Source organism: Tenrec ecaudatus, chromosome 2 (genome assembly GCF_050624435.1).
Source record: "Tenrec ecaudatus isolate mTenEca1 chromosome 2, mTenEca1.hap1, whole genome shotgun sequence".
NCBI lineage: Eukaryota > Metazoa > Chordata > Mammalia > Afrosoricida > Tenrecidae > Tenrec > Tenrec ecaudatus.
The window spans coordinates 38,169,285-38,195,634 of record NC_134531.1 but is presented as its reverse complement, the minus strand read 5'-3'; the positions used below and the strand labels follow the sequence as shown (position 1 = coordinate 38,195,634).

General features: G+C 42.1%; 1 protein-coding gene across 1 annotated transcript in view; it reads left to right on the top strand.

The window, feature by feature from the left end:
* The window catches only part of C9 (complement C9), a 47,718-nt gene extending 21,756 nt beyond the window's left edge, over positions 1–25,962 (top strand). The window contains exons 5-11 of the mRNA XM_075542645.1: positions 1,569–1,707; positions 4,468–4,635; positions 4,774–4,881; positions 6,076–6,316; positions 9,452–9,577; positions 12,070–12,248; positions 25,744–25,962. Coding sequence (XP_075398760.1) covers positions 1,569–1,707; positions 4,468–4,635; positions 4,774–4,881; positions 6,076–6,316; positions 9,452–9,577; positions 12,070–12,248; positions 25,744–25,962 — 1,180 coding nt within the window. The remainder of the gene's footprint in view (positions 1–1,568; positions 1,708–4,467; positions 4,636–4,773; positions 4,882–6,075; positions 6,317–9,451; positions 9,578–12,069; positions 12,249–25,743) is intronic.
* Positions 25,963–26,350: the final 388 nt, after the last annotated feature.

Genomic DNA, 26,350 nt, shown 5'->3' with positions numbered 1-26,350 from the left:
GGAGGTGACTAGGAGTCAGCATTGACTGAATGGCAACCAGTTTGGGGTTTCTGTTTGTTTGTTTGTTTGGGTTCTTCCTTGAACTCACCCCCACCCCATCCCTTACTTCCTCTATATTAAACTTTAACATTTACGACTGCTGTGGGAAAAGATAGCACAAATAAGAGGGCTTACGATGATAGAAATGTATTTTCTCGCAATTTTGGAAGCTACAAGTCTGCATACAAGCGTATTGTCAGGGGAACATATTTCCTGAAGGCTCTGGGGGAAGGTTGTGTCTCTTCCAGCTGCTGTGCGCCCCCAGATGTTCCTTGGCTTTGCAGCTGCGGCTGCACTGCACTGCCACATCGCTGTCTTTCTTCCCTGTCTGTATAAGGACACCACTCCGACTGGGATGGGACTCATCCTACTGACTTAACTGACAACATTTTCAAGCACCTTACTTCCCAGACAAGGGCACGTTCATGGGTACCAAATGCCAGAGCAGCTCATCAGTTAAGAGGGACACTATGAAAGCCATAAAAACTACTTAACCCGAATGTGATTTTCTTGAGAGCAAAGATTGTACATTTCTCATCGTAGCACAAGCCACCGGCTATAAACCGTATACTGGACATTTATACAAAGTAGGTCTCTAATAGTCATCGTAATGAACAAAGGTGAATGTCACTGTCACTGAGAGTGGCGAGTCTATCAGTGCAGATACAGAAAAGGAGAGTGCTCGCTATGTCAGAAAGGGGGTGGGTACAGAGTCCTGCAATATTCACCTTCTTGCGCCGGACTTGTTGTACGTAGCATGTTTTCCAGGTTCGTCCAGCTTGCAGTCTGTATCCAAGCTGCATTTCCCTACAGCTTGTTTGTGCGGTCCTAGGTTGGTGGGCCACATCTTATTTTTAAGACTGCAAATCAATACTCTACGTTTGTACAGCTGAACAAGATTTCTACTTCTGAATAAAAGCTTGCCAAGTGAAAACAATTTGCTGAGCAGAAAAACAGTAAAAGTTTTAAAGGGGTTTTGCTGAAGCTTGGTTGCTCCCCTTGGAAAAGACGAGAGGAATCTGAGCCTGGAGGGAACAAGGTGCTTGACAAGAAATGCGATGCCTGGAGAGAAAGCCTTATATTTCCAGGGACTGTGGGGAGAGAGGAGCCCCGCTTTGATTCATAAATGAAAAATGATATGCATATGTTATGCTGCCCCCTGAGATGTTCTGTTCTCAAATAATTTGAATGGTGGGTATTACAGCATCCGCTCTAAGAGAGATTAGGTAAGACTTACAGGAGTGGAATCAAGACTCCTGGTGCCAGAAGGTCCCTTGTGCCCTATTTACTGTATTTCTTTCATTTGGCTCTACACAGTACCCTGCTTGCTTGAGAGCGTTTATAAGGCCTCGCTAAGGTATGCTTCCTGCCAGAGATTGTGCTCTGGCGAGCAGGCTCTCTGTTTTTGATGACACAGTGTCCATTCTGGGCGACCGGGGGAAGAGCTAAAGCAGTCTCCCTTTGCCTAGCGACAGAGGGCTGCCTTCTGGTGGGGCTTCCACGCCTAAGACTACTCTGCTCATTTTCAGGATCAACATTTTGGGAATGGATCCCCTGAACACTCCTTTCGACAATGAGTTCTACAATGGCCTCTGTGACCGGGTCAGGGATGGAAACACCTTGACTTACTATCGCAAACCCTGGAATGTGGCGACTTTGGCCTATGAAGTAAGTCTGCCCAGAAGACAATGCAACTGTCTTCAGCTGAAGAGTTGCTTCAATAAATCTAGTGATTTATAATGGGAGGCAAGCAGTACACTAAAGATTTAATGTGAAGATGAGAGTGATGTTTAAGAAAAAGAGGGATAGCGTTTTTCTCTTCACACAATATGCAGGGGTGCACAATATTTAGTAACATTTACCCGGCAGTGTAATTTTGGAAAATACGTAGACTCTGTAAAATAAATTATTTAAAACTCAGAGAAGTAAAAATAGGAATGGTGCTGATTAGAGAGGTGATTGCACAGTTTCTGTGCTATTTGAGTGGGCTTTCTTGCTAGCCTGCCAATGAAATCCCAATTTCCGTTTGTTTTCCTTCCGCACCACCATGATAGAGCCTGTTTAACTCGTGTAATGGTTATTTTCACTCACCCCAAGCGCTTCTGGTTCTTTTGCAACTATTTCTGAAAAGTGAATTTTCCAGGACACATGACCCTCCCAAACTTACATCCTTCCTTGAAGTCACCTGAATTTCTAGAACTATCCACAAATTGGATCCTCCATTTAAAGGGCTGTTATTGCCTTTAGAGAAGTCTCCTCTGATCGAAGCAAGGAATCATAAAGATTAATAATTGGCTTAATCACACTCAGGAGCTACAATGATTTATTTCTTGAAATGGTCCTATTGCTGAAGAAGATGCATAATATGCATTTTATTCAGTTATTACAAAAGTATTATTGCTGTAAGTCCCACCAGTGTATGTATATGTACACATATATGTTTAGTTTATCTTATTTTTGTCTATAGCAATATTAAAAGTTAGTCCTTATGCAAGTTGAAATAACCTAATGCGGTGGTTACATGTTGAGCTTTGAGCCACATGATCAGCAGTTCAAAACCACTGGCAGCTCTGAAGGAAAAAGACTGGGCTTTCTACTCTCATAAACAGTTACATTCTTAGAAACCAACAGGGGTCACTATTAGTCAGCATTCACTCCATGGCAGTGAGTTTTTTTTGTTTTGTTTTGTTTTGTTTTGTTTCTTCCCTTTGGACCATGACTGTGGTGGCTGTCTACTCCTATAAAATGGGACAATGTGGGAAACCTACAGGGGCAGTTCTACTCTGGCCTATAGGGCTGCTATGAGTTGGAATCGACTCCGCGGCCCAGAGTTTTTCATCTTTTGAGTCTTTTTGGCAAGTGATAACATCATCCTATTTCTTATACCTACCTGTAAGTGCAGAAGGAAACCTATTTCTCACAAATCTCAAAGACTATTTGGGGTTGTTTCTCTTTCTCCATTACCAACACCCAACTCAAGATATATGTACATTAGGCACTCAACACATTGTTGTTGGATAAATTATTTAAGTTTTGTTTTAGTTATTGGCAATAATTAGTCTTTTAGTTTTTGAGAGAATTCTACTGGCCTGCCATTACATGAGAGTCTGCTTTTACGATGACAGCTCACGCTGATAACACTTATCTCATATTCTATCCCCTCTCCAAGGAGGCTCTTGCTCTAGAGTCACGCTGCATAAGACACAATCCCCGCTCTGGTATGTTTGTAGGAGTTAAAACATGCAAGGCATTTAGAAAGTTTTCTGGCACATAGTAAACACTCAGTAAAAATTAACTGTTATTCTTTTTTAGAGTATACTAAGCAAGAAGAGACTTCACTAAGTTTAGACATGTCATTAGTGGCTATGTAGTAGATCAGCTTTTACTGGCTGCTTTATCAGTCAAAAGCAGTGACCAAGAACAACCAAAGTCTATAAATATAGGGGCCAGAAGGCTATATGATTGTATTTACAAAGTTGATCCTTTTCTTCCTATTTTTTTAGCACCGCCCATACTTTGTTGCTCAAAGCAGTGATTCATAGTCCTAAATTAAAGTTTCCAGTGCTTGTATCAGTTGCCTTCAAGTATATTCTGACTCTGACTCACAGTTATTTTCCTTAACCCTTGGTCCCTGTGAAAACGTTTTAGGATACCAACCAAAGTTAGAAAAATGCACCCAGGTAATAATTATTCTCTCCTGGGTGATTTGTATGAGATGTGAATTGACAGTGAGTTCTTGTTGCCTCATAATTTTCTACATCCAGTCCATTGTTTGTACCAACAAGACGAGTCAACATACCACCATTCCAGGAGGTAGCATATGGGCAAGAATCAATGGTGCTGAAACAAGTCCAAGCTGCACTGAAAGCATTAGCCAAAAACAAGGCTCCGAAATTGACGGGATCCCTGTTGAAAGGTTTCAACAAGCTGCGAGGCACTGGAAGCACTCACTCCTCTATGTCAGGACATTTGCAAGACAGCTCCTTGGCCAAGTGACTAAAAGAAATCCATAGCTGCACCCATTCCAGAGAAAAGTGCCTAACAGAATACTCAACTTATAGTACGATGTCACTAGTGTCTCACGCAAGTAAAATGTTGCGGAAGATCATCCAACAACGGTTGCAGCAGTGCGCATTGATAGGGAGCTGCCAGAGGCTCAGCACAGATTCAGAAGAGGACTTGGACCAAGGGATATCATTGCTGATGTCCGATGGATGAGGAGCTTCAGGCACAAGAGATTGGATCACGTCTCAGACTTAGTATGGTGGAGCCGGGACTCCATCCCCAGCAGAGCGACTCCAACGTCTTCACTCTTTGTTCCTTTTGCTTGGCTACACTTCAAAGGGTTCTTTAAGTTTTTGTTTCTCTTCTTTTTTGTTTTATGTGTGTGTGTGTGGTTTTTTAACAACTCTTTGCTCTTCTGTTTAGGTCAAAGCTGATAAGAATTTCAGAACCGAACATTTTGAAGAACAATATCAAGCTTTCACAACGATCCTTCAAGATAGGGCCTCCTCTTTCAATGCAGAGCTCTCTCTAAAATTCATGCCCACTGAAATTACTGAAAGGCAGACAAGTCAGCCTAAAGAACAGGCTAATGTTAATGAACAGGCTGATGGAGACAAACAGGCTAATGGAAACGAACAGGCTGATGGAGACAAACAGGCTAATGGAAACGAACAGGCTGATGGAGACAAACAGGCTAATGGAAACGAACAGGCTGATGGAGACAAACAGGCTAAGGGAGACAGTACCCCAAGTAATAACCGTGAGAACATTCGCTTCGGGCTTAATTATGCCAAAACGGAATCTTACCGACGATTTTTGTCATATTCTTCCCAAAAGGTAAGACGAAGACTCCACCCAGAGAATACGAGAGCGCGTGCGTCACACTAACCAAATGGCTTCTTCGAAGTTAAAGGTCAAGAAGGGGTAAAACTCCTAAGAGAAAGCAAGTAATACCCAGCAAATCTTCAAAGCTATAAGAATGGCAGGCAGGAGAATGGTAACCGGAGGAAAATACAATGGGAGATGGGTAGCAGTGAGTGCACTAGATATTTGAGGGGGGAGGGGGCAAGAGAATGAAGAATTCAGAGCAAACCATGTTTTTAAAATTTGCAATTATGGCAACGACAATAAAACAAGCTCTTTGCTTCATATTGTCTTCACAATCACCACAAATCCTGTCATTTCCTGCTGGGCTGTAAAGCGGCCCTGAGAAGCAACGATCCCGTGAAATTGTCGCTGTGGCCCGCGGGATTGGCCTGCAGACGTTGCCCTCGTGTCTTTCACGTCACACTTTGGAAACGTGCTTGGTTTTTTGGTTTTGTTTTGTTTCTTAAATCATTTTACTGGGGGCTCATACAACTCTTAATCACACTCCATCCATCCATCCATTGTGTCAAGCACACTTGTGCATTCGTTGCCCTCATCATACTCAGAACATTTGCTTTCCACTTGGGCTCTTGGAATCAGCTCCTCATTTTTCATTTTTTCACCTTCCTCCCCGATATCCCCTCCCACATGAGCCCTTGATAATTTATAAATTATTATTATTTTATCATAGCTTAAAAATGTGCTCATTTTTAACATGGAAACTAGATGTAGGGATTTCAGTCCTTTCTAGTTTTAAACTCTCCTGACTAAATGAGTCCCTTAAGTAGCTTCTGGAACATTCGCGAACAGATCTCTTTGTACACAGTATTTTATTGATCTTGAGCAAATGCATAAAAGGGGAATTGCGGGATGGAGAGCAGATGTGCGCTGCACTTTGTACAAGCCTGCCTCCCGGTTCTCCAAGGCGGCTCTCTCATTTGACGCGCCCATTGGCAAGCTAGGAACATCCAAGCTGCTAAAATCCTTGGCAACCCTTGGTATCGACCCCATTGCATTTCAGCCAGGCCTGGGAGGGTGTAGTATCTTCTGGGCAATGCTAAAAAATGGAATAGCTGGAGAAAGTCTGAATTTTGTGATTTTTCTAAAAATTTGAAGGACTAACTATAAACGCCTATTTTTCTTTCTTCCTGCTCTACAACAAAGGAGAAAATGTTTCTGCATGTGAAAGGATTGGTTCATATAGGAAGATTTTTGATGAGAAATCGGGATGTCATGCTATCAACAACTTTCTTGGATGACGTAAAAGCTCTGCCAACCAGCTATGAGAAGGGGGAATATTTCGCATTTTTGGAAACCTATGGAACCCACTACAGTAGCTCTGGGTCTTTAGGAGGACTTTATGAATTAGTATATGTTTTGGATAAAGCATCCATGAAGGAGAATGGTATGCCGGGTCGGGGGTGGGTCAGGGTGGGGTGGGGAGAACACCATTTGGAGTAATCAGTATTCCTTTACCTCAGGCTCTGTGAGTTGGGGTTGCTGCTAACCACAAAGTCAGCAGTTCACACCTGACCAGCTCCCACACTACAAAAGGAAGAAGCTGTCTGCTTCCATGGACATTTACAGTCTCAGAACTCTAAATGGAGACCCTGTGAGATGTAATCAACTTGAGAGCAGTGGGTTTAGTTTAAACTCCTTCAGTGGTTAAAGGCTTTATAATTAAGAGTTATCTTGTATACTCATTTGAGAAAAGAACTCTCTTCCTATTTTCAGGCCCCTAAAATTCTACTCAATAGCAAAATTATTTTTCTATCATGAACAAACTGACTAGATTACACACTACACAGCCATATTGCTGAGAAACCCCCTCAAGTCATACAGTGATTCAGTTTCTGTTATATGGTAATTCTACATTAAGTGAAATGCTATTTTAAAAAGAAGGAAGATACAAGAGACATATTTGCATATCTCTTAATCAGTAGACTAGTTCAATTACTTATCGGTCAATTATCTTAATCTCCCAAATTTTCTTCAGTGTTGGAAAGAAAACATTCTTCCTTTGGTGGTAGGGTGTGCAAAGCAATGAGCTTTGCCTTCTCAAACAAGGGTGGGAAATTAGTACGACCTCACGTCCCAATTCTGATCCATTAGCAGGGGTTGAACTGAGGCCATGTTGAAGAGATTCCTGGCCACATGTAAATCACAGGTAAAAGGCTCACGGTTGATCAGCAATGTCTGCCATGGCTATAGCATTAGTCTGCGTGAACAGACTGACCATCTCGGGCTGAAGACTTCGTTTAACCCCCTTAAGGTTAACCTGTAGGTAGTGTGACATGAGTACATTTTAATCATGTATTTTGGTAGCAAAGCCTGCTACTTATAATTAGTCTTTACTTAGATAATGGATACCAGCCTTTTGCCCCATTCTACTGGAAGATTTGAGTACATTTCTTGGGGATGGAAAACTCAAAACCAAACCTACTGTTCTCATTCGAACTCATAGCAATCCTGCAGAATAAAGTAGAAGTGCTCCCTTAGGCTTCCAAGATGTTAAATCTTTACAGGTGTAGACAGCGTCCTTTTTATCCCTTCTGATAAGTCTGGAGGTCTCGCTATTTGTGGATACATAGAAATATTTGGTGAATGAATAATTGCCAAAAGGATTGCAGATCTCTTCTAAATCTCACTGGCAACCTGCCTGAAACAAACAACCCCGTGTGTGTGTGTATGTGTGTGTGAAATGAAATATAAGATAAAAAATTGACACGCTTAATTAAGCTGAACATTGATTTGGCTCTTTACCCCCAACGTATAGATTTTTAAGAAATGTTAGACTTTTTTTCCCTTAATAACTGTTTAGGGTAGGGGTCCTCAAACTTTTTTAACTGGGGGCCAGTTCACTGTCCCTCAGACCTGTTAGAGGACAGGACTATAGTTTTAAAAAAAACTATGAACAAATCCCTATGCACACTGCGCATATCTTATTTTGAAGTAAAAAAGCAAATGGGGCAAAAACCGCCGGCGGGCTGGATAAATGTCCTCGGCGGGCCGCGTGTGGCCCACGGGCCATAGTTTGAGGACGCCTGGTTTAAGGCATCAGCGCACCACAATGTGTCCATTTCTAACAGTGACGTCAACTGAGTAACACTTACAGGACAAAAACAGGCTCTCCTATATCTGAAATGTCCCCAAAAGTTCCCAAATGGTGAACGGAGTCTTTCCACACGCAACAGAAGGTGTTGGTATGCCCGTGACAGAATGATGGGTTCAAATCCCAACTTGGCTCCTTACTGGCTGAGTGCCATCAGCACGTTACTAACTCGGCCGGGATTCTGTGTCTTCTTCTGTCAAATGAAGAGAACAATTGTACCGCTAGTTAACGTGAGGATGAAATTGGTGAATTTATACAAAAGGTTTAGAACAATGGATGTCCTAACATTTACAAAATGTTTAGCAAAATGATGGGCGTTCAATAAAAATTAGCCCTTCCTTTCTTACCTGTGGAGTTCCTGTGTGCTGCAGTTAAATGCTGAAAGCACACCCAGAGGCACCTTGGAAGAAAAGGCTGGTGATCTGCTTCCCCAAGATCACAGCTCTGACACACCGTGCGCTTCTGTTCTTCGCACCTCTGCGGTCGCCATGAATAGGAACAGATTTGGCGGAAATGAAACTGGGTTGTTGTTTTGTGTGGTCGCATACCACACAAGAGACTTCAAAATGTCTATGGAGAAATCCATTGTCTTTTAAGTCTATTTTTCACAAACCTTTACATATGTATAATTATGATAACATTAGAAATTCAGGGGCTTTCAATTCTACCTTACAAATCCAGCTAGACCAGAGGATGCACACTGGTACAGATAGGAACTGGAAACACAGGGAATCCAGGACAGATGATCCCTTCAGGACCAGTGGTGTGAGTGGCGATACTAGAAGGGTGGATGAGAGGTCGGGTAGAAAGGGGGATCTGATCACAATGATCTACATATACCCCCTCCTGGGGGGATGGACAACAGAAAAGTGGGAGAAGGGAGATGTCAGACAGTGCAAGACATGAAAAAAATTATAAATTATCAAAAGTTCTTGAGGGGGGAAGACAGGGAAGAGGGGGGGAAATGAGGAGCTGATACCAAGGGCTCAAGTAGAAAGCAAATGTTTTGAGAATGATGATGGCAACGAATGTACAAATGTGCTTGACACAATGGATGGATGGATGGATGGATGGATGGATGGATGGATGGATGGATGGATGGATTGTGATAAGAGCTATAAGAGCCCCCAGTAAAATGATTTTTAAAAAAAAGAAAGTAGGGGGCTTCATTAAAACCTCTATTCCTTCTGAGTGGAAAATGTAGTATTTGTTTGCCATTCATTACATTAAGTTGACAAATAAAATTAAAGTGAAGCCGCTCGATTCTAGTAAAAGAAACGGGAAGGATAGGCATGACCTTGCATTGGAGTTAGGTAAGGATGTCTTAAATTCTAAATACGTATCTTGTAAAAGAGCAAAATTTTTATTTACTTGAATATGTTAGTGACAGAACTTTTCTAACACCTTTCAAATAAATATATTAAACAGATATTGAACTAAAAGATATACAGAAATGCCTTGGGCTTAATCTGGATTTTTCTATAAATGTTGGGGCTGAACTCACGGGACACCTTGATAAAACGAATTGCTTAAAGAGGAAGGAAAATAGAATTGGTAAGTATGTCCCAACATTTTTGGTTTAAAACATTTAAGGGGGTTGGAAGGGGGAACCGATTATAAGGATCTACATATATCCTCCCTGGGGTCGGACAACAGAAAAGTGGGTGAAGGGAGACATAGGACAGTGTAAGATATGACAAAATAATAATAATTTATAAATTATCAAGGGTTCATGAGGGAGGGGGAATTGGGGAGGGAGGGGGGAAATGAGGAGCTGATACCAAGGGCTTAAATAGAAAGCAAATGTTTTGAGAATAATGATGGCAACCAATGTACAAATGTGCTTGATACACAATGGATGTGTGTATGGATTGCAATAAGAGTTGTATGAGCCCCTAATAAAATAATTTTTTTTTAAAAGGAAGTTTAAAAATCCAGATTCACTGCCATTGGGTCGGTTCCGGTACATGAGAACTTCCATTTTACTATCAGCCCTAAGTATTGCCTAGCTTCTTCATTTAAAAAAAAAAAAAAGGAAAGTGATAAAAAGCAATTTTATCCATATGGCGGTGTTCTTAGTACTACACACACCAACCATCTGTGCACATGCACTTGTTAGTGCACTATGCTGACCAGTGGAAGAAAAATGTCTTGAGGAAAAGGCTTCTTTTATCTCCTAATTCTCAAGAGAGAACTGAATGGGGTAGTGGTAGTACTGTCCATCCAGGGATGAGAAGACCAAACACAACTCCCCAACCTAAGACCACCTCACTTTGATATCCCTAATCCACCTTTGATATTAAGTCAATGCAGAACCTTACTTGTTTAATGTAAGTAACTTTGGCACAAATATTCCTTTCAACCATTAATCCTTAGCAGATTTATGAACATGAACTAGTTCTATACTTCTCAGCTTTTACTCTCAATAGATGAGAGTGAAATCCCTGAGATAATTTTTGAAAATGCAAATGCTCACGTTCACTCCTTAAGGAGCCTGCTGATAGTAAGAAGGCAATCGGGCGTGGGAGAACCTTGGGCATTGCTTTTTTTTTTTACTTGTTATTGTGAATTAGGTGAAGGTTTACAAAGTGGGCTTTACAGAATGTAAAATCATAGTTTTACTTTTAACAATCCGTACCTATCCAAATTCAACTCGTCCATTAAAATCCCCTCAATGTGCTATCATGGTCCTACCTCCTCCCTGTTTCCAGTTTCTAATTCTCTCTGCCTGCCCTTTGGAACCTTGCCCGTGAGTAAATGCTGCCCTTTGCTTGTAAATGATTGTGCGCTCTGGCTTGGAGGTGAGTTCCGTACTAGACCTAAAGGATAAGGGCCGTCCTCATGCGAGTCCCACCCAAGTCCCTCCTATTTCTATCTGACCTATAAGTCTTGCTCTGAAGTTCTGATTCATGATTTTAAGTTCTGTTCCACATTTTTCCTTTCTCTTTATACATGGCCGTTTAAGGTGATCTTTTCAGAACAGTTGGTAGTGGAGCCAGACACTGTCTCGTTCTGGCCACAGCGTTGTAGAGATTGATGTTTGGGTGGTCCGCTATTCCATTGGGCTAATGGTTTCTATGGGTCTTTCCATGTTTGTCATTTGCTCTCCTTTGGACGGGAAGAGATGAACAGCTGCACCTGAGCAGGCTCCTCACAAGCTCTTCAACTCCAGTCACTACTCACCAAATTAGGATGCAATACAAGATCTCTGAGAAACATGTCAGGGTGTTGATATTTCTAAAGCATCACATGTTGCCATGATTAGAAACCACTAACAAATGAAAAGTGGACTTACCATTTCTATAGTTAACCCTTAGTCGCAAATTCAGGCTACCTCTTAATCTCTTTAAGTCTCAAGGATCTTATGCATAAAAATGAGAAAAGATAAACAAAAATTGCCATACAATATCTTTCCAGTTCTAAGATGTCTTAACTCTAAATGACTAACAAAATTTTAATAAAAGTGATTCAGTCTGGAAAGGGGAGCGCTAACAGGGAATAGGTAAGGATTTGAGGTGGGAAATTTTTACTTGTTATGCTCTTGTTTTATAACATTGCTTTACTTTTAAGTCTATAACAAATTTATATGAAATATAACTATGATGCCAAGCATGTAACAAAAGTATATAATACAGTCAAAGCCATGTTCGTGTATACATGTTGGATTTTAATTGTCGATGTAGCTAGCTTGCAAATACCACTTTTATTTTTAAAATAATGACTACACTCTTCAATTGGATAGTTTTAGATGACCTTCAAGTTTAGGGCCAGTAACAACTGCCCCTACAGATGTGGAAAAATGTATTAACAATTGAATTTACTACCAAATTCAATTAATATGTCAGATTATATTTACTACAGGGAATCAATAAATGTTTATGAAACACCATCTTTTATGTATTTATTTTTAAATCATTTTATTGGGGGCTCATACAACTCTCATCACAATCCATCCACCCATCCCCTGTGTCGAGCACATTTTGAAACATCCTCTTGATGGCTGACCACACCTTTATAAATACTTCACACATGTTTCCTTTTCTCAGTGAACATCAATCAAGATAAATTCATAGAAGATGTTATTTCCTTCGTAAGAGGAGGGACCAGAACATTTGCACCGAAAGGAAAAGAAACACGTCGCAAAAGATCTAGCGCCGTTGATGTGACCGACTTCATAAATTGGGCCAATTCATTAAGCGATGCTCCTGCTCTCATAAACCAAAAGGTAAGGAAGATTAGGTAATTTTCTTAGAAAATGTCACAGTGGGTTCAGTTCAGATAACCAATTCCTTTCATCTGGAGGAGATGACGGAGCATTCAAATGCACTCCCTACTCACCCCTGGTTGACATAGCAAAAAGGATGGAGTGGGGGGTCAGACCAGCCCAGAATAAGTTGTTAACCATCACTAGATTATGACATTGTATGACTTCTTCAATATCTGATTCTCTGGGACTCAGCCTTTATTCTAAGGGCTAGGAATTCTCTTATATAAAGACTATAGTACTGGGAATTCCATGATGCCCCTGGCCTCTGCCCACTCATCTTTGGAATGTCAAGACTCCCCTTGTCTCTGTCCACTCCCCTTTGAAACCCCATGATGCCCCCTGCCTCCACCCACTCATCTTTGGGGGAAAATAAAGACTACAGTACCAAATGGCATAAAATCGGTGTTCAGAAGTTGTGAGCTCCCTTACGTTGGTTCTCTCTTCCCTTCACATAGCCTCATGCCAACTCGTTAGACACAGGACAATTTGTTTACTGAGAGCCATGATACAATGGCGGAAGCCCCTTGGTAATGCAAGGAGATGAGCACTCAGCTAATAAGCAACAGATCACAGGTGCTGGTCCACACCTAGGCTCCTTGGAAGAAAGGACTGGTAGGCGACTTCAGAAAAATCACAACCACTGAAAACCCTAGGGGATGGTGCTCTACTGTGAACCAAACGAGCAGGTAACTGCTCCATCTGGTGTAGAAAGAAAATCTGTAGGAACTCTATGGGAAGTCCATGGGGTCTCTAAGAAAATATGACCAAGGACAAGCAAGTCACGTGATCAGGAAATTCCTTTCTGTGCCTTTGTTATTACATTTAAATCTTTTGTCTCTCCACACTCTAGTGCTTACTCTTAGGACAGAAACTGCATATTTGTAAAGATGTGTCTATGTTATCTAGCCTCCTCTTACTCTCCCCAAATTTAAAAGTATGTTAGCTTTTCTTTACTTCTTTTCCTGATAGGCTTACAACTTTTTTTCCATTTTCTACTTTCTATCTATGGTTCACAATTTTCTTAGCCCCGTCTAAATTTATCTCTGAGCTCCCTATTTCAGTTTAGCTACCTTGAATAACAGACAAGTTGAGTGTTTAGGATAACACTTGTTATTGTAGGATTCTTGCTTCTTCATTCTTATTTTGTCTATAAGAAGGAGTAAAGGCTGCATAATTTCCTGAGAACTTAGAAACTTTAATGTGCTTTTCCTTTTCAGCATGGCAATATAGTTATGGATATAAGTATGAAAACATCCTCATGAGGATCTGATATTTTGTCCAAAAATAGGTTTGTGAAATTAAATTAAAATCAGAAGATTCCCCATTTACTTGATTAAATTTAAATTTTATTTAAGATTCATTTTCTTAAAATTAGTGAAATAAATATTTGTAGTACTGTCTTAAAGGAAAAAATGGTGATTTACATGAATAATGATATCCAAATGGACACCTAATGTATCTTCTCATCTCTACAAAGTAAGTTCAACTGTTCAGAACTATATGAATGTAAGATCGTCCTCTGAGGAGATCTTAGTAATAGTCCATTTGTACAGTAATAGGGACACATATGATACACACATATAATGTGTTAGTCTGGGTAGACTAGAGAAACAAATTCATAGACACTCATATGAGTATAAGAAAGAACTTGATATACCAGAGCAGTTGAACACTGAGAAAGCATCCCAGCCCAGTCCAGATCAAGTCCGTAAGTGCGATGTTAGCCCCTATGTCCAACACCAATCTATAAAGTCCTCTCTAGACTCATGAAGCACATGTAATGATGCCAAATACAGGAAGATCACAGGCCCGTGGGTGGGAAGTCTTGTGGATCCAGTGGCGTTGTAAGCATCTCAGCTTTGGCAGGGGTCTCCATGTGGTTCCTTCAGCTCCAGAAATCTGGCTCCATCAGTCTCTCTCCATGTGTGTTTTCCACAGGGATGTCTCACAGGGAGTGAGCATGTGCCCCACCTCCGGCGAGCTATTTATCTCCTTAGCACCTCCAGATCAGGTCAGCAAGCGACTACCTGATTGACAGGCTAGGCTCTACCCGTCCACTCTGAATCCTGAAATTGACGCCAGGTTATGTAACTACCACTTATAGTACATAAAGCATGTGCTGAAAATGTACCATCCCTGGAACTGAAGTGCTGAAAGCACCTTAATTAAATTTATCTGCTTTAGAAAACAAGAAAAGACTGTGGTTTATATTGGCTTATATAGTTTTAAATTCATGATGACACATGAGATGTAGCTAAGTTTGACTTTGAGATACAGTCCAAGTTATTTTGCTCTCCTCAATCCAGTACAAGTGACCCTTGGGTTAATTGGCAATTATTTGTAGGATGTAATTATACCAGATAGAATCACTTTCTGTCATTCTTTTGTGCGGGGAGGGGGTGTATTAGACCAGCTATCCCGCATCAAGCTGGGTTCGAACTGAGGCGTGCGGATGAACGGAAAAGAAAGAGCTATGTACAAAGCATGGGATCGGGAGGACTCCAATCTGATGGACTGAAGTCTCGAGTGTATTTGAAGCTTGGTATATGTACTTTTCTTACACAAGGGAATTGGTTACAAAACAAACACCAAAGAACCTAAACATTCCTAAACTCTTATCTATGCAAATGTTACTTAACTAGTCACAGTTTCTTAACCTTAGAATAATAAAAGCACTAGGTTCAAGGACAATCACACGGATATGCAGGATTCAAGAGAGCCTCAAAGAGATCTTAAATGACTGAGTCATCTCTCAATGTTTTTAGCAGTAAAGTCACAAACAACAGTCATTTTGCAACGCTTCTATCTGCAGAGACACAGAGGCGCAGGGGACTAAATAGTCACCCATTAGTAAACACCTTGATCAGCCGGATGCTTCCTACACTTTTGTAAGTTGAAGCATTGTCTTCCTTCATTTTTATCTCTTTGAACATTGTTTGCACATACAGTCTAAGCTGTGCTTTCTCCATGACACCTCCTTCATGTATTTTAGGTAATCAGGCCTTGTCTTTCCTTTGAAGGGTAAGACGAGAATATCTTTCTCAAAAATCAAAGTCACTCCCCCATCACAATTGACAGGTTCATACACTGGCGATGATTTTAAACAAGGCCCCCTTCTGTTTAATTATTGGGAGTCTGGTGGCATAGAGAGTGAGCCGCGAGTTGGGTTGGTAACCACAAGATCAGCACTTAGAGTCCACTGGCCACTCTTCAGGAGGAAAATGAATAGAAGGTTATAGGTTCCAGTACGCGGATAGGCTCAGAAAGCGCAATGTAATACTTCTACTCTATCCCGAGGGTCACTGCGAATCAGAATGCACCCAATGGCAGTAAGATATTTTTGGAGTTTTTATTTAATTATTTAAAGAATTGGCAGTATCTTTCCCCCTCCTCTCTAAAATATGACCTGGTTTCTATTTAGTCCTTTATAGCAAATTGACCTTGTAGTCAATTTCTAGGTCTTTAAGTTACAAATAGTTAACCTTGGAAGAAACACCAGAAAGCTATGTTATTATGAGTTGTAGGCTTAATGAATGTGCTGCTGATGATTTCCAAGTAAGACACTTGATCATACATAGGCTTTCCATACTGAAGTGATTGTGGCCACATTCTTGAGGCTTTGCGACTTCCCTGTCTGCGAGCTTCCGCCTATTCCAAACCGCTTTGGAGAAATGTCTTGCCTCTACCTGAGAGTTTTTCCCAACCTTGCTAAGAAGGCAGGCTGGCCCACTCTTTGGGTCTTTATTTTTGTTGTAGTCTCCAATTCTCATGAAAGTATATTAATCTTATTTCCAACTTCCCTGCATGTGACCACAAATGGTTCTACATTTGTCCCAGCAGACTAGCTGCACAGTCGTGTCTTTTTAAATGTACTGCTGCAAACTAGTTAGGAAAATGTCCGCTGAAAGACTTTACATTTACTAAGGAGTGCCTAAGAGATAAAAAATGTCTGATTCCTCCAGAAACACAGCAGCAGAGATTGGTGTAGCTGTAATGTTGGCTTTCTGTAAATTCTTTCTTATCCCAAAATTTGTTTTAGAATAATAAGAAACAAAGTTCTGTAACTTACTGCTTATTTACTAAGATGATAGACGGATAGATGATAGATAGATAGATAGATAGATGATAGATAGATAGATAGATAGATAGATAGATAGATAGATAGATAGATAGATAAACAGGGGAAAGGGAATGAATAAAGGAAGGGAGGAGAGAGGTAAGGAAAGAAAACAGGTAAACAAACAGTTGCCACCAAATTGAGTCAGCTGAAGGTGACCTCAGGTGTTTCAGACTAGAACTACGTTTTCTGAGTAGATCTGATCTCTCAGGAATACACCTCCAGGTCTTTCTTCCAAGCCATATGTTCCACAACGTACTGTTAAATTTATGATCATTTATGGGAACTAGTTTGCTTTTGAATGCAGTTTGAAGAACAGAGAGTTTCTCTGGAGAATGAGGTGACTTTTTCTTGTGTGCGTGTGATCACTAAGTTCAGCTCTGTTGTCTGAATTTATGTTTTCCTTGAAAACATCGCCAAATTGGTGATTCCGCTTGGCCAAATAAATGGGTCCTCGTGGTATGAATTTTGTGCATTCGTGACTGCATTTTCCACCCTCAGTTGCTCTTTCCTCCCTTCACTGACCCATCCTAACCCTCTGCTGGTCTGCTAAGCTAGTGTCCCAGATGGCATACACCAGCGGGTCTCAACCTGCCTCATGCCGCATGCAACCCTTTATGCAGTTCCTCCTGATCTGGTGACCCCATCCATCAAATTATTTTCATTGCGACCTCTTAACTATAAGTTTTCTACTGTTATGAATCATAATGTAAATATCCGATATGCAGGATGTATTAGGTGACTCCTGTGAAAGGGTCGTTCGACCCCCAAAGGGGTCGTGACCCACAGGTTGAGAACCACTGGCATACACTAACATACTCAGCTGCTAACCAGAAGGATAGCAATTGAAGTTCCCCCATATGTCTAACAATCTATTTCTGAAAAACCAGCTGTTTAATACCCTATGCAGCATAGTTCTACTCTTGTCAAACACAGGTTAGCCAGAAGTCAAAATATATTCAACATCAACTGATCTGATGATATATACTAAGCTATATGATACTATTTTTAATATATTTTGCAATTCTTAGCAGTGAATCACTAGATTTTTAATATCAACAGTAGCTTAAAGACCTATAGAAATAGTTCTCTCTGTTATTATATCAGTATATAGTCAGTATAGTAATGGCTAGGCTAAAAAGAAGCAATGACTATGAAGATGGCAAAGAACAGGTCAATGTTTCATTCTGTAGTTCCGTGCTACATAGATGGAGCCCTGGTGGTGTAGTGGTTACGTGTTGAGCTTCGATTCACCTGGTCAGCAGTTTGAAATCACCAGAAGCTCCTTGGGAGTCAGACTGGGATTTCTACTCCCATCAACAGTTACAATCTCAAAAAACCACAGCGGGTCGCCATGAGTCAGCACGGAGTGAAATGGAGTGGTTCACAGGGTCACTATGAGTCAGAATCTACTCAATAGCACCCAGCAACGACCATCACAACAAAACATGAAGATCATTTCTAGCCCTCCTATATAGGGATAAAAAGTAACTCTCATCCCATTGACAAATTACATTTGGTATATATACTTTAAATATTTTTGGAAACCTGAAAGAAACCTAAAAGAACTAAATAATAAGTTACATTGCCTTTGTTGTATTTTAGCCTCTTTAATCCAGTGAAGATAGATCTATAAATGGCACAAAGATAAGAGAATTTGTCGGAGGAGGGAACTGTATTAGCGCTTTCGTTCTGAGCACCCTGCTTGCAGGAGGCTATGGACCACTCTTTCTCTCACTGCCCTCTAGTCAATGCTGACTCGTAACAACCCTATAGGACAGGGTAGACTGATCCTGTGAGTTTCCGAACCTGTTTCCTGGGGTAGAGAGCCCGTCTTTCTCCCACACAGAGGCTGGTGGTTTTGAATGAATGACCTTGCAGTTTGCAGCCCAGCATGTAATCATTACACCTCCAGGGTTCCTGATGACAGGAAAAGCCAACAATTCCCAAGTGGATTAAGTCTCCTGGAATGAAGCCTCCTGGAATGCCTTCTGGTTATTGATTAAGTGTATAAAGAGTCTTGCACTCAGACAGAATGCATTGGAAAACGGATTGTTTCCATCCCCCTGAAACTCCTCACTGAACTCGCTGCCATCAAGTTGATGCCAACTCATAAGACCCCTACAGACCAGGACAGAACTGCGCCTGTAAGTTGCTGAGACTGCAGCTCTTTATGGGAGTAAAAAGCTCCATCTCTCTCCCACAGAGCAGCTGCTTAGCAGCCCAAAGGGCCATCTCCTTAGGGAATTACCTGGATCTGGTCTTGGTGAGGATCACCTATTTGGGGGGTTGCATAGTCGTGGGTCATAGCCGGAATGCCTCAGGGAAGCCCCTGTCTAACATAATGTACATGTCCCAATCATGACCCCGATTCCAATTCAGGAGTCCCACCGGTGACTGTGATGTATTAAACTGCCTCCAATCATGTGTTTGTGGAAATTTTCGGTGACCTTGTGTCCCCAGCAAACCCTTGGATTTCTTTATGACCTTGTGCTAATGGTCTGCCTCATCTGGCTGGTATGCCTCTGTAGTTGTCCTTGTCCTGGTTAAGGTTTAGTAAATGATATATTTATATCATTTTCCCTAATCAAGATAGGCTTGCTAGTACACAATAAAAATTGAAACTGGTTCTCATTGAATGGAAAGCCAAAGTTCAGCAGAAAAAGACAGTGATGTGACTCTAGCACAACTTCTAACACCCTGTTTAAAAAGCACTTTTGTTGTCCTTTATCTTCTTGTGGGATTTTTGAGTGCTGGGTTTGCTGCTCCTCTGAAACCATTGCCAGTCCTTGCCCTTCATCTTTCTGTCTTTGAACACTGTTGACGCGTTTTATCCAAACTGTGCTTTCTCCGTGACCCTCCTCTTCCTGTATGTGAGATCATCCGGCCTTGGCTTTCCTTTGAAGAGGAAGACAACATGAATTTCTTTCCTCAAAAATCAAAATAACTTCTCCACTTGCTTATGTTGTTTATGCCAATGTGGCAACATTGGTAAGAGGCTTCTTTCTTCCAAATAAATATGACAAAGTTGCCATCTGAATCCTACACACTGATTCATGAGCACTCCCCCGCTGGACAGTTGTGTGGACCTTGAAGACGTTGTTGGTATGTTCTGTGAACTAGGCTAAGCCCACTTAAAGGTGCTGCGAGTAATTTCCCCCACTTGATGCTTTTCACGCTTTGAATGCTGTTGTAATCTTAGCAGTTTTCCTCTTTCTTGCTTTTATTTGAAGTAACACCAGACTGATAGTAAATTACACAATAATACAGACTATAGGGTTGAGGAAACAGAATACAGAGAATTCAGGTGTGCCGTTCAGGTAGGAGCCCCTCCATGGTGTTGTGGTGGTAGTTAGGTGCCGCTAGTTGAGTCGGTTCCGTCTCAGAGCAGCCTTAGAGACAAACACTCCCCGGTCCTGCGTCATCTTCAAAATTGTTTGAGCCCATTGTAACAGACACATGGTCAATCCATCTCCCTGAGGGTCTTCCTCTGTTTTCTCCCCCTGACTTGGGCCAGGCACCCCTAACCTTTGAGGTTAGGCCTCAAAGTAACCTCTTTGCCTTTCAAGACGTTAAAGAGGTCTTGTGTAGCCAAGTTACCCAATGCAAGGCATCATGCCATCTCTTAACTACTACTTCCATGACCCTTGATAGCATCCAAAGAACACATAGCATAGAGCAGGTACATGTCAGACACCAGGAATGTGGTTTCCTATCCTGCCACCCTTAATATATAACTTCCTGACACCCCAAAACCTAACCCACAGCACAAAAAGAATGGAACTCAGGATGACCCTGTGTAGGGTTTCTGACGCTGTGAGTCCTTAGAGGGGCAGACACCCTTATCGTTCTCCCTCAGAACGACTCTTGGAATTGACCTTGCAGCTAACAGACCTGAGCTTAGCCAACAGGGTTGCCAGCCACACAAGAAGAGAGTGAGAATGACCATTCACTTTTGGAAATGCTGACTCGCCCCATCCCATTAGAGACCCACAACAGCCCTGACAAATACTTACCGCAATCATCCCTCTTTTAGAGCAAAGGAAAAAGAATCTTGGCAAGGGTCAATAGCTCGCTCACAGTCACTCTGCTCACCAATAGAATTTGAGCCCAATGCTAGCCGATCCTTAAAGCTTGAGCACTGTGTCATTCCATCTCTGCTGCGTGGGTGACAAGGTACATGTTAAGGAAGACAAAGAGGTGGTACAGGAGCAAACTTCATCTGGCCTTTTGAAGTGTGAGAAGGCCTTGCTCAGACGGATGGCTATCCTGGTAGCTTTAGGAACTAGTTGTCCCAATGCTTGGACTACTGCCACTCCCAAGTTTTCTATTTTCAGCAGGCTCAGAGAAGAACACAGGTCACTAGGATAAGAGTTGAAGGTGACCCGGATTTATTTTTCTCTACTCTGAAGTTGGAGTTGCTATTGTTAAGTGCCCTTGAGTCAGCTCTGACCCATAGCTGCTCTATGCACATGCAAAAAAGCAACACCACCACCAGTCCTGCAGCAGCCTCACAATCGTGGTATGCTGTTATGTCTGAGCCCATTATTGCAGTCGCTGGGGCAACCCATCTTTCGGGAGTCTTCCTCTTTTTCACTGTCCCTCCACTTTACCAAGCATGATGTCTTTCTCCAGAGACTGGTCTCTTCTGATAACATGCCGGAGGTATTTGAGATAAAGTCTCATCATTCTTACTTCTTTCTAGCTGTATTTTCAAGGCAGATTTGATTGTTCTTTGATAGTCTGTAGTATTTTCAATATTCTTTGCCAGCACCAATTGCATTGATTCTTCTTTCATTTTCCTTATTCAACGTCCAAGTTTCACATGCAAATGAGGCAATTGAAAATATCATGACTTGGATCAGGTGCACCTTAGTTCTCAAAGTAATTGCCTTGCTTTTCAGCACTTTAGAAAGATCTTGTGTAGCAGATTTACCCCACACAATGTGTCGTTCTATCTCTCACGTGCTGCTTCATGAGCACTGATTGTGGGTCCAAGCAATATAAAACTCTTGACAAGTTCAACCTTTTCTCCATTTATCATGATGTTGCTATTAACCCAGTTGTGAGGACTTGGGTGTTACTTACAGTGAGTTGTAATCCGTACTGAAGGTTATAATCCTTGAATTTCATCACTAGGTTAGACTTGGTTGTCTGAAGAAACAAAACCAGTGGCACTCCTATATGTATAAAAGGGTCACAGGGAGGAGACAAGCCAGTGCAGTGTAGCACCGATGAACCATATAACTTCCCTCTAATTCTCTAATGCTTCCACCCCTCCCCCACTATCATGACCCCAATTCTACCTTACAAATCCAACTAGACCAGAGAATGTACACTGGTACAGATCAGAGCTAGAAACACAGGGAATCCAGGACAGATAAGCCCCTCAGGACCAATGATGAGAGTAGCCATACCTGGAGGGGAAGGGGAAGGTGGGGGGAGAAAGGGGAAACTGATCACAATGATCTACCTATAACCCCCTCCCAGACAGATGGACAACAGACAAGGGGGTGGAGGGAGACATTGGTCAGTGTAAGATGTGAAAAATCATAATAATTTATAAATTATCAAGGGGAAGGGAGGGAGGGGGAAGGGAGAGTGGAGGAAGGAGTGACAAAAAATGAGGAGCTGATGCCAAGGACTCGATTAGGAAGAAAATGTTTTGAAAATTATGATGGCAACAAATGTACTTGACACAATGGATGGATAGATGGTGATAAGAATTGTACGAGCCCCTAAGAAAATGATATTTTTAAAGTAACAATATTAAAAAGGCATCCCAGTGCAGTCCAACACAAGTCCATGAGTTTGATGCTAGCCGGAGCCTCCTCCAGACTCAGGTAGTTGCAGGCCAATGATGCAGAAAGGTGAAGCAGGATCCAGGAAGATCACGCATCGGTGCATACAGAGTCTCATAGATCCAAGGTCACATGGCAGGACATTGTCAGCTCTCTGGGTTGGGCCTACCATATGGCCCTACCCCTGTACACAGGCACAGAGTCCCAATCAGCAGGAAGGTGAAGGGGTAGAAAGAGAGCGGAGTCCCCAGTGTCTGTCTCATAAAAAAAGCCACACCTCTCAGGAGGCATAATTGCACTGTGACCTGGTTGGTAGTTTGGACTCCACCCCTTTACTTACATACACATTCAAGTTGACATAAGATCTAGCTACTGAAATCATCAAGTGCTTCAACACCTCCCCACTCTCAGCAAACAAGGCTGTGTCATCTCCATATCACATGTTGTTAATAAGCCTTCCTTCAATCCTAATACCAGATTCTTCTTTATATAATCCAGCTTCTCTGATTATTTGCTCAGCATACAGACTGAATAGGTATGGAGAGACAATACAACCCTGGCATACATACATTCATATTTCAACTACACCAACCATTGGGGTGAAGATCAAGAAAAGGGTTAGGTACTTAGACATAATATACTGGGGATGAAACAATGGGGGAAACACTTCAATCTGAATCCAATCTAAACCTAATTTGAGAGACATTCTGCAAGGTATCTGAGCAGTACTCATCAAAAGTGTCAAGGGCACGAAAGACAAGAAAAGCCCAGAAACTAAGATTGGGTTGAAGGAAGCTCTAGAGACAGTTCCATTATGTCCCAGACAGTTGCAATAAGTCAGAATTGACACAATGGCAATGACTTTGGTTTTGGGAAGTCATCAAACCATAAGAAAGAGAATCTTCTACTTTTGTACTGACCAAAGACGATATCTTTACCCATGAATTAATTTATCCTTATAATGTGTCCAAAGTATGCCACTTGAAGATAGCTATCTAGCCAACTGATTGGAGGAGACCCCTTTTTGTACCCATTCTTAAGAAAGGTGACCCCCACAGGAGCCATATAATGAGTTCGTTAGCCACCTTTTGGAAGCTGCCAAATGGACCCTGGCCATGAGGCTGCTAGTGATAAGCTCATTAAACAGCTGGCCTATGAAAATGCTAATTCCTCCAGCAGGGCGGTTATGCGCAGCAAGGCTAGGGATAAAACCCTTGAGGAGATGTTACCCATGTGCCAGGATGTCGACCCTTTTTCCACTATGGTTTCCCAGGCCATTCATCTTGCAGTGGGCACCGCCTTGCAGGTCAATAATTCTTCGAAAAATTGGTTTAAGTGAGGCCAACCGGGACATTTCGCCAGGCAGTGCCCTACCGTGGCCTCTTCCGCCACCAGAACCATCTCCCTCCCACCCCCAGAATCGAGCGCCGGCCCCGCCATCCCCGCCACCCCTTGCCCCTGATGTAAAAAGGGGAAGCATTGGGCTACTGCTTGCCGCTCCATTACCGATATCAACGGGCGTCCCTTGCCTCCGCTCTCGGAAACGGCCAGCGGGGCCAGCCCCGGGCCCCTCAACCCATTCCCTTTGTTCCGGCCTCGGGGAACAGCCGGCAGCCCGACCCTCCCTGTACTGGGCCACCCCAGGAAGCGCAGGAGTGGACCTGTGTACCGCCACCCCCACAATATTAACCCCCGAAGATGGAGTGCGAATTATCGACACTGGAATTTTTGGCCCCCCACCACCAGGCACCTTTTTTTCTGATTTTGGGATGCGCTTCGACCACCCTAAATGGTATCATTGTTCACCCCTCATTGGTAGATAGTGATTGTGCAGGAGAAATAAAGATTTTGGCAAGTGAAAAAAAAAAAGAAAGAAAGAAAGGTGACCCAACAGAATGCTTAAATTATAGAACAATATCATTGATATCACATGCAAGTTAATTCTTGGTGATAATTATTCAAAAACAGTTGCAGCAATACATTGATAGGGAGCTTCCAGAGGTTCAGACCAGTTTCAGAAGAGGACATGGGGTAAAGGACATCATCACTGATGTCAAGTGGACCTTGACTCAAAGCAGAGAAAGCTGAAAGATAGCCACTGGTGTTCTATAGACTATGCGAAGGCATTAGACAGTGTGGATCATAATAAATTACAGATACCCTTCATAAGAACGGGAATTCCAGAACACTTCATGTGCTCATGTAAAATTCGTCCATGGATCGGGAGACAGTTTTATGAACAGAACAAGGGAAAATGGCATGGTTAAAAATCAGGAAAGGTACAAGCCCCCAATAAAATGATTTTTAAAAATCAGGAAAGGTGTGTACCAGAGTTATATTCTCTCACCTTACTTATTCAAACTGTGTGCTGAGTAAATCATCAGAGAAATGGGTTTCTATGCAGAAGAAGGTGACATCAGGATTGGACAAAAGTTTATTAACTTGCAATATGCAGATGATAACAACCTTGCTTGCGAAAGTGAGGAGGACTTGAAGCACCTGCTGATGAATATCAAGAATTGCAACCCTATTAGATGATATAGCATCTGGGGTCTTAAAGACTTGAAGGTAAACAAGCGGCCATCTAACAGGGCAGCAACAAAGCCCACATGGAACAAGCACACCTGCCTGTGTGATCACGAGATACCAAAGGAATCAGGAATCAGGCACTGGAAGAGCCCAAACGATCATATCGATGCAAACGAGGAGGGTCCGTATGGAGACCTAAAGCCCACCGGCAGACAGTTGGACATCCCTCACAGAAGGGCCACAGGGAAGGGACAATTCATCCAGGGTGCAGTGTGGCACCAATGAAACACACAACATTCTTCTGGTCCTTTAATTCTTCCTGCCCCCCACTCTCATGATCCAGTTCTACCTTCCAAATCCAGCTAGACCGGAGCATGTGCACTAGTATAGATAAGAGACCTTGACACATGGAATCCAGGCCAGATAAACCCCCAAGGAACAGTAATGGGAGTAGCAATTCCATGAGGGTAGGGGGAAGGTGGGGAGAGATGGGGGAGAAGGGGGAACTGATCTTAATGATCAATGTATAACCCACTTCCAGGGGGACGAACAGCAGAAATGTGAGTGAGGGGAGACAGCGGACAGTGTAAGATATAAACATAACAATCATTTATCAAGGGTTCACGAGGGTGGGAGGCTGGAGGAGGGTGGGAGGCTGGAGAGGAGCTGATACCAAGGGCTCTAGCAGAAAGAAAATGCTTTGAAAATGCGGATGACAACATATGCACAAACACACATCCCTTGTCTTTCGTAACGCCTATCACAGCTCCCCTTTAAAATTTCTCTCTGTAATTATTGTACTGCCTTGCCCCATAACGTGATCGCCACGATTACAGCTGGACTTGATGATCAGTTTAGTCTGTTAAACTAATGCCAGATCTAATAATAATAATCATTCGATAAATCTTTACTGAATCGGTGAAGAAGTTATTGAAGGATGGTAATTTTATAAGTTTCAGAAACAGAGTAAAAAAAACCTAAAATGACATCTCTTCCTCTCTTTCAGCTGTCTCCTATATATAATCTGATTCCAGTGAAAATGAAAGATGCGCACCAAAAGAGGCAAAATTTGGAACGCTCTATCGAAGATTACACCAACGAGTTCAGCGTGCGCAAATGCCATCCTTGCCAAAATGGCGGCACGGTCGTCCTGCTGAATGGGCAATGTCTGTGCACCTGCCCACTGGCATTTAAAGGACTAGCCTGTGAAATGCAGAAATCATAAATTCTTCAAGGTAAAAAAAAATGCCTTTTTCTTTTCTTTCTCGTACTTCTTTCTGGTATTCATTGTTAAGGGGGAAAAATCTACACCTTGGGTTATTTAATTTGAAGATGAGTTCTTCATTTAATTTGGTTAAAGTTCTAAATTACCCGTGGAAGGCCAGAGAAAAATGGATTCCCTTGAGTTGTGGTGTTGTGGAGGAACGTTGAATCACTGTGAACTGCCTGAAGAACAAGCACATCTGTCTTGGAAGAAGCCAGAATGCTCTTTAGACTCGAGGCTGGGGAGCCTTCCTAGCGCAGACTTGGATGTGTCAGGAGAGACCAGTCCCTGCAACAGGGTGTGGTGTTTGGTAAAATAGAGGAGGAAGCCCTTCAAGGAGATGACCTGG